This window comes from Saccoglossus kowalevskii, chromosome 4, assembly GCF_978046115.1.
Source record: "Saccoglossus kowalevskii chromosome 4, keSacKowa6.1, whole genome shotgun sequence".
Classification (NCBI taxonomy): Eukaryota; Metazoa; Hemichordata; class Enteropneusta; family Harrimaniidae; genus Saccoglossus; species Saccoglossus kowalevskii.
The window spans coordinates 22,339,601-22,349,197 of NC_140644.1; the positions used below are offsets into that span (position 1 = coordinate 22,339,601).

At 35.0% G+C, this 9,597-nt stretch overlaps 1 protein-coding gene across 1 annotated transcript; it reads left to right on the forward strand.

Moving 5' to 3' along the window:
* The first annotated feature begins 2,136 nt into the window (after nt 1–2,136).
* LOC102800956 (fatty acid hydroxylase domain-containing protein 2-like) lies at nt 2,137–8,383 on the forward strand. Its single transcript, XM_006815538.3, has 5 exons — nt 2,137–2,245; nt 3,132–3,253; nt 3,501–3,709; nt 6,809–7,081; nt 8,052–8,383. Exons 1-5 carry the CDS (start codon nt 2,137–2,139, stop codon nt 8,200–8,202), a joined length of 864 nt encoding a protein of 287 aa, XP_006815601.2. The 3' UTR covers nt 8,203–8,383.
* Nucleotides 8,384–9,597: the final 1,214 nt, after the last annotated feature.

The window sequence follows — 9,597 nt, forward strand, 5'->3', positions numbered from 1 at the left end:
TGAACTAAGCACTCCGGTAACTGTGTAATATATTTGCTTATTACAGTGAATTTTATGATGGCATGACTGTTTTTTTAATAAAAGATACTCTCGCTTTTCATTCAGATCCAAATGAGGCGATTCCATTGGCTATATAATATATTCGGTAACGCCAATTACTCATAGGTCTTTGCGGGTTTCATTCAATCATTGACCCCCATGTTAATATTAGTGTATACGGGCGATATTCCGCTAAGGCATTGTGATTTGGCAAGTTGTTTTCATTAATATGTTATATGAAAAAAAACACATATTTAAGTCTTTAGGAATGTACGTGAAACTGAATTAGATGGCGCCCTCTGGAGACCTGTGAGTAGCCTCGCGACCATCTTTCTTTTTCACGTCCGTATAGAGCGTATATTTTATGCTTTCAGTGTCCACAATTCGTCAATGGCCGTTACAAATTGACACTGATGATACAGGAAATGTGTTATTAAAATTAAAAATCGGAGAATAAAGAGCGATAGCAGGTTTGATCCTGCCTTCTGTGTGTCCAGTGTCAAGAGATTGTGAAAATTAGAGAATGATTTGTTGATGGGGAAATTATGTTGACCTTGCCTAATACTTCAAATTGAATTGAAAATAGCCAGTGTATAAGTAGCAAAACCACGGGTTATCGAGGAGGGGTGGTTGTTTGGGGATACTCCCTCACAACACCCCCTCTGGCTCATGGCGTGTCTTTAAAGGCTATTTAAAAAAAATCAGCACCCGTATCTCCAAAATAAAGGGAAGGAAAACAATGAAACATAGTTATGACCAAAAAAAATGTATAGAAAAATAAAACAGAATTCCTACCTATCTACTATTTTATTAGGCTTTATTGTCTGATTGATCGTTCCTAGTCCAAGGATTTGTTGCACAAGAACCTTGGGACAAGGATGGACTATATCTTATAAAATACAACCGGATATAGTTATGAATGTTTCCAAATCTATATATATAGACTAAATACCTGTGAATGATTTCGTTCTGTAAACACAATCATGTCCTTATTGCAGGTTTTTAGTCTTTAAAAAAACATAAACGAAGCACTATTTTGAAAAATGACAACAGTTAATTAACACTAGTGAAAAGACTGGAGCTGCGGTCTAAATATTATGAACTAACTTGACGTTGAACTTGACTGGGTATAACCACTGATACTAGTTTCGTCTAGTAACTGTGGTATAATTTAAAATCACAACAAGATAAAAATGTACATGTTTATTTCTTATGACCTGCATACCACGATCAGTCAACTGATACAGTGGATGCTAGACAAAGGGCACATGCGAACTTTGTTCAGCTCATCAATAATCTGAATAATACGTTGAACTCGAATATAGTGTATATTTGAGAGTCCTCAATGGTCGAGTAACGTTGTTCACTGGCGACCCACTAGATCCTATCCCATACCAATACCATAGTTGATCAGTGCGCATGCGTATCAATGTGATATGAAATGATACAGATTCTGACAGAATGTACGCCAAATCAATGTTCAATGACGTCCATGGCAGTGCTATCAATAATTATGTGGTTGTTCCGCGCTAGGATTGGGAGAAGTGGAGTTGTCTTAGGTGGTTAATGTGGCAACCACATGTATCAATTTTTCATTACGATAAAATTTTTATAAATATCTCGATGTAGTTGTTTTACAGGTTAGCCTAATATAAGAACCGTGATACGATACATATCAACATTTAAAATAATACAATCTAGTACTTCCTTTATACTGTCTGAAGTATACACTGGCACAGTTTATTTCGTTTTAAAGTTTAAATTAATACAAATAACGCGAAATAGATGTGTTAACGCGAAATCTCCTGTGACCGCGAAATCAATCATGGTAGTTTCGCGTTCAACCCAAATTTCGCAACACTTTTTTATTATTTTATTATTATAATTTAAGTGAAAAAAAATCAGCTGGGCCAGTCTATCTGAAGAATAGAATATTCCACGATATGATTTTGCGCATGTGCAGATACCCAAATGCAGCCATTGCGAGACAGTTTATGTACCACCAATATACATAGTTTTAGTACTATACTGTACGACACTGTGACCTTATCACCTGTTTGTTGTCAATTCTCCACATATATCACGAGTATTGTCGCAATGGATTATATACACATCGTTAACATCACTCGTCCTGGAATCCTGGTTTCGAGTTGGCAGAAAGTTTATAATTTATTTGGCGGAAATGAACTAATGTTGAACGTTGTTGGTAAGTTAACGTTGTGATGTACCTGTGTGTGTGTATCATTTAGTGAAAACATGTATATACATCGGTGTTATTTTGGTAATGTAATTCGGCTTTAATCTTTATTTGGAAACTGTAGTGTAATTGTCGATGTACACGTAAAACAATATTATGATGTATCGGGTGTAATCTTGTAATTACACAATTATCAGCCAATTTATATTGTTCAAGGTCACCCGCTGTCAAAACTGTAATTCGTATTGCCATTATTATATTCTTAAAAGTAATCGATTATTATGTAAAAAATGATGGTCTTAATCTGTGCGAATTGTAGTGAGGGAATATATAAGTGACGTTCACGTTACAGATCTCAGCAAGTGCCAAGAGTCGGAACCGAAATCACGCCCTTGTAATGAACTTAAAAGAACACATATTGATTCATACTAGTATGACATGGCGGCGCATATTTATGTGCTGCTGCAACCAGTTTCTTTTTGCAGTGCTGCATCAACGTGAAAAAACGGTTCTTTGAATACTTCTTCGGATATGATTTCAATAAGGTAATGAGTATTATCACCTTATGCGTATCGTCTTCTACGGCGAATGAGGGCGTGATTTCGGCTCGAGCCGAGTGGATGTGGGTCCCGACTAACATGTCCGAATATTTGTAGGCCACAGTAATCCAAAACGATGCAATTTCTGGTGAATGCTGTCACTTAATAGTCACAAGACCATGTAAATGTTAGGTGTATTGTGCGTGTGAGTGGCTTGGATATATGTTATTATTGTGTTTTCTATCTGTTAAATAGCTAATATCGTTGCTAAACCAACATATTCTTCTGTACTTGTTGTGATCAAGTGATTAACATTAAATTATCCAATGCCCATTTCGTACTTCTTTATATTACAGGGACATGGCTTGTGGTTAATATTACCTTCTGGTCCCTTGCTTTACTGCATCTTTATGTTGATCTAACGAAAAAACCAAACTTTATATGGAAGTATAAAGTGCAGCAAAATAAAAATGCACCAGTAAGTAACGTAAACAACTGTACTATATGAAAAAGATAGAAGTAACCCCGTTCCCATATCAATCAATCACATTTGCAGTTACAGGCGCGTTATATACTCCCGGCATAGCATAGATGTGTGATTGGAAATGGCTGTTCAAAAAACTGACATTCGGATTTGTAACTGGTTGTTAATTAATTTAAAATGTCTTTGATGAGATAGTGAACATTACTTGTTAGCCTTGACACAGTTCATATTTCCATTTCAGTTGGATCCATTGCATCTTCCTCGTGTATTTAAGACAGCCCTCTTCAACATGGTGGTGTTGTTCCCTCCCACATCGTTGCTGCTCTATCCCGGTGCTCTCTGGCGTGGTAACAGTTGCTCAGTTGCCGATGTACCTACAATTCCCAGAATTTTATTCGATTTGATGGTTTCTCTTGTGTTTGATGAAATCGTTTTCTATTATTCTCACAGGTAAATTATATATATATAACTATAGTGGTTGATAGTTTGAAAATTTAACAATGTGATATGATCACTCTTGTGACATTGTGAAAATATATGGCCGACCATTTCATTAAGAATTTTATGAATATTTAAAGCGCGGTAGTCGTCGCGCTGCGCATGTGTGACATTGTGTAGGTAAACAATGATTTTTCCACATTCCAATGCGCTCTTCTAATTGAAATCACAAGTATGAGGTTTGACTTGGGCGCGACTTGCACTAATTATCGCCGGGGACTTCGATACCTTCCAATCACGTGACAATATCTAATTAAAGCTTGTTAACGTCTCAGTTCGTACTCGTTGATCTGCTCAACAGTCAAAGTCGCCATCTTTGTTTATATGAGACCCATATATCTCGCGCATGCGTGGCGCGACGACTACCACCTTTTCAGAATGTAGAATGGTAATCTTTATTAAATACCATTTAGACCAGATACCCATACTACTACCATAGAATACAATACTACACAGAGTACAAATCTAAATAACAGTAAGCCCAGTGAATATAAATTGATGAGTATATACACGTTGACAAATTCCATTCGAGGATGTCGTTCCTGATTTGGTTTGCCTTTTCCGAATTTGTCTGAATTTGATTCCATTGCACTCTTAAAATGTTGACGTGTAAGAATATACCAAACATTTTGTTGGATCAAGGTGGTTCTTAGGGAATGGAACGTCAGAACAAATGAATTGTCCATGTGATACGAAATGGAGCAAGGCCACTCGAGGACAATATTGAATCGATTGGATTTAATAGGCACATGCACTGGTTCTCTCATTCCCTTCTAAAAGTATATAAAATCCCTCATGAATACGTAGTTATAGTTCGAACAATAATAATAATAATAATAATAATAATAATAATAATAATTTTTCTTCATCTGTGGTGTTTGGGAGTGACATTTTTGACTTAGTGTTTAGTTGGTTTCTTTCATTTTCATATAATTTGCAGTTAAGCAGAAAATGTTTTTCATCTTCAATTTCGTCTAGGTCACACACAGGGCATTTCCTTTTGCATGCATATATTTTATTGTAGCGACCCATTTCTATTTGTAGAACATGAGCACTAATTCTTAGTTTTGTTAGTGCTGATCTATGTTTAGAGTCTTTTATTACTGAAAGATACTCCTCATATGAGCAGTCATTTTTTAACATTCTGTATGTGCGCAATTTGTTTTTTGGGTTTTTACTTTGTCATCCTGCATTTTTTCTTGACTGTTAATTTTGAATATTTTTCGGAGATTGTCCATAACCTTTTTTGTTAGTGAGGCAGCATTATGCAGATGTTGGTTCTCCCACACATTCTTTTCATTTACATATTTTAGTATGCTTTTCACACCAGTTACCCAGTTAGGTGTATTGTTTTTGTCAAGCTCCATTCCAAGTTGATATGCTTCATGAACTAGAGTATTTTAATTTTTATTTTAAATTTTTTGCCAATAATTTATTAAGTGCTTTATGCTCGTTAGAAGTAGGGGGATACCTACCAAGTTCTAATAGACATGCTAAATTATTAGCTTTACAGTTAACTTGTAACACATATTTACAGAATTTGATGTGTAGCTTCTCCATAGGAAGCATATTATTATGAAGATCTTTGGATTGTAGTATGCAATCACTAGCCCATACTTCACTGCAATAAAGTAGGACTGGTTTGATTATGCTGTCAAATAGTTTCAGGTGTGTTTTTATTGGGATGTTATTTTCTGAGTATAATAGTTGTTTCATTTTGAATAGTGCTTTTGTTGCTCTGTGTCCAAGATCTTCCTGTGCTTTGCTGAGTTTACCTGAAGAATTTATTTTTAGTCCTAAATAGGTATATGCTGTTACGTTTTCCAATTCGTGTCCATTTATTTTAAATTTGTTTTTTATAGCATTTTCCAAGATTTGTTGAAAATTATTATTTTTGATTTTGATGCATTGACATCCAGCTTTCACTGTTTGCAATATATTCCTACATAATCAATGGCATTTTGGAGACCATGTTTTGATTCTGAAAGTAGTAATAGGTCATCTGCATACAGTAAACAAGATAGTTGGTTAGTTGAAAGAGTTGGTGGGTTATTTTGTGATGATTCAATGTGGTATTTGATGTCATTAACATATAGATTGAATAAAAGTGGGCTCAGGTTATCTCCCTGTCTAATCCCTCTGTTTACTGGGAAAGAGGGTGTAAGCCCTGTTTTTGTTTTGACACAACCAAGAGAGTTTTGATAGATTGATTCTATGATATTGTAGAATTTACCAGAGATGTTGTTTTTACGGAGTTTGTAAAGTAAGCCTTGGTGCCAGATTGAATCAAAAGCCTTTTTAAAGTCAATGAAACATGCAAAGATTCGCTTTTTACTTTTTAAATATTTACTCAGTAACTGTTAAAGTACAAAGATATGATCAGCTGTTCTGAATTTTGGCATGAAGCCAATCTGTTCTTTCATTATAATGTTATTTTCATTGATATGTTTAGTAAGTCTTTCTTTTAGGACAGAGGTGAAGAGTTTACTCAGACTATTTAGAAGAGTAATTCCTCGATAATTTCCTGGGTCAGCTCGCTCCCCCTTTTTAAAGTTTGGCGTGATAATACCCATATTCCAGTCACTAGGAAAGTGACCACTGTTGAGGATATGGTGAAACAGTTTTTGTAGAGGCTTTATCAGGACATTTCTACCAGTTTTAATCATTTCATTTGTTATGCTATCTTCACCGGGAGATTTTCTATGAATAAGAGACAATCCATATAACATCTGTGATTACAAACAACATAAGTGTGAAACAATATCTACGTAGTTCGTCATTAGAGTGTACTTCACTGTCCCATTCTTGCCTATCTATCAGTTCTCGTTGCGTGAACGTGTTTATAAGAATATTAAAAGTACATGCATTATTATAAACATTAGTTAGAATCTTAAATGAATCGTATACGAATCATACACAAATTCATAATAAAAATTGTGAGAAATTGATAAGAACTATAAGAAATTCAATGAACCTTATACAATATTTGAAGAATTCCTAATTTGTTCTCCATGATATAAGAGAATTTAAATACTGAGTGGTTATTTCTAGGTTACTACATCATCCGTACTTGTATAAAAGAATCCATAAGAAGCATCATGAATGGACAGCACCTTTCGCTTTAGTGGCGGTCTATGCCCATCCCATAGAACACATGCTGAGTAACACAATATCGGTGTTTGCCGGTTCATTTGTTGCCGGTTCCCATCTATTATCTGTATGGATCTGGGTTGTTTGTTTCATGTCTTGGACTGTCAACGACCATTCGGGATATCACTTCCCATTTAGCAGGTCTCCACAATTCCACGACTTCCATCACGCAAGGTAAGTATGACATAATGATTCAGGTCGCGCGGGAGTCAAGTATTGAAAATAAATGCAATTAATCTTTCAAATTGATACACCATACTTTTCCCGCCAACATTTTGGTCCAATATTTGTTTTTTCTAAAATATCGTTATTTTTGAACCAAACTGACATTATTTCAAAATTTTATGTTTTTTGTTGTTGAACAAACTAAGAAAACAATTTAGGAGTTTGTATGTGGAGGTGGCTGTAGATGACTTAAATAAATCAATCTGACCCGGGTGACATGTGATGAAAAATATAAAACTTAATAAATTGTCAAATTATCGGAACATTTTTTTGTTTGTGATCTCATCCGCTATGTACCAACTGTATTCTCAAAATGTTGAACGGCATGAATCTATTGCACTGTGCCATTTTAAATTTTCTTTTCTGTGTCGCATGTCATTTTTCTGATTGTTTTATAATCATTTCCTGTATGTCGACATGTATTTCTCTCGCTTCCCATCAAATTTGCTCGTAAAAATCTTCTGCAAGAGCAATACAATACAATACACAATTTCTGTCAAACTAGATAAAAGCCTTTTTGTAGTATCGATGCACAAATCCTCTGGTTTACAAATCCTTCAATCTGATCAAATTTATCAGTATTCTGTTTTCAAGAGCTTAAACTATGTTCATTTTGAGATTCGCTTATTATTATCATTTATATCTAAGTTTTCTGTGAATGTCATTTTGTTTATGAATAACTTCTATCCTAAATGAAAATTTGTAACACAGATAAGAATACCATGGAAGTTTGAATCGTCTATTGCATTTTAATTGTATCATGTTCCTCCTGGAATTAGCAAATCGAGTGCATTACCCCTTGCCAGTAATTGATTGTTTTTTTGAATCAATGCTAGTTGGCTTCAATGCACTCCAATGGAAGAGCTACGATCTGAAAATAAGATCTGTATGTTTGTTTGTTTGTTTGTTTCTTCCATAGGAATTACTGTAATTTTGGTGCACTTGGCATCCTTGACTACCTGCACGGAACTGATTCATTATACCAAGGAAGTAAGGAGTCCCGACGACATAAAATATACTTCAACTTGACTCCCATCTCAGAGAAGATTCCAGATACCAAGAAAAATTGACACGAACAAAATAATAATTGGTTGATTAGATAACATAATTGCTGCAAACTACCATCAATGCTGTTTATATAAAACAAGAACATATTTATTATATTTAGTAGACAAAAGCCGCCCATACAGAATCGTCCTCGCTTCCTGAAAATGAACATTAAAGACTACTGTCAATCTTTTTGTTCATTAATTCCCGCAGAATACTTGTTATTAGATTCATCTAAATTTAGAAAAATTGAGGTTTATTCTGAGACACAAATCGTGCAGCTTGCCACAGTCTTTAATAATTTTTAACTCTTACAAAATACTACGAGACATCTTATTTAGAGAAATGCAGGTTGGAGCCAATAATACGGGTATCTATGTATTAAGTGTCATGGTTAATTTGTATGACCATAGACAGTTGCAAGAATGACAGCACCTTGGTATGCATACTCATTAAAACTGTGTCAAGGCAAGTATAGTCAGTCATAACCCTGGGTTATCTCATTATAACTAAACAACAATTGTTATCATGGGTTTAATTAATTGAAATCCAAATCTTCGTGTTATTAATTATATCAACAGAAGTATGTATGATTTATTCAATGTTATGAATAGGTCATTGCATTGTGGTTGATTGATGTAATTTTAGGGGACGGGTTTATCTCAGTTACTTCAAGAATGTAACAATTGTCGGAGCATGAATGAGTATTTATCTTTGGGAAAGGTCTCCAATGTTGAACAGGAAACTCTGCAACATTGATTAACAACGACAGCAAAAATGTGAGTTTGTAACGTAGATGCCTCAATGGCTCTCTCCTTGAAGATGAATTATCGCGGCTTTTTAGACATTTGTGAACACTAATGCTGCATACATTTCAGTAGATGTTGACTGTCTGGATACACTGAGGTGCGTAGGAAACGAATCTTGCAGACCCAGCTGCTACTGGGAAATCTTTTAATTTGATACATGGTATTATGCACTAAGGTGTAATCATCTTCAACGAGTCTGATATATAGTAGACGATATTACGTAATCATTTTCCCAAAACTATTCAAAAAAGCTAGACGTTTCAAGCAATGATTCTTTTTCATAAGCATATACGAGAATGTTTATATATTTAATAGTCTACAGAGCCTAACGTAATAGTTTAGAGATGACTAACATTGGTCTCACCTTATATGATGCCTTTGTGACTGGGAAAAGGTGAGCATAGACACCAGGATCAGATCCGATGTGCATTCTACCTGTCTCTTGTGCCTGCAATAATGAGAAGCTTGGGAACAGTCAATAGAAAATCAATAACTGTTTTGGAAGAGAATCAACAGCTAGAGAAACTAATCCGAAATGCAATAAACTTAGACTTCCCAGAGTGGTGCGTAGCCACAAAAAATTTTTTTTGAAAGTATTGGTGAGACTCC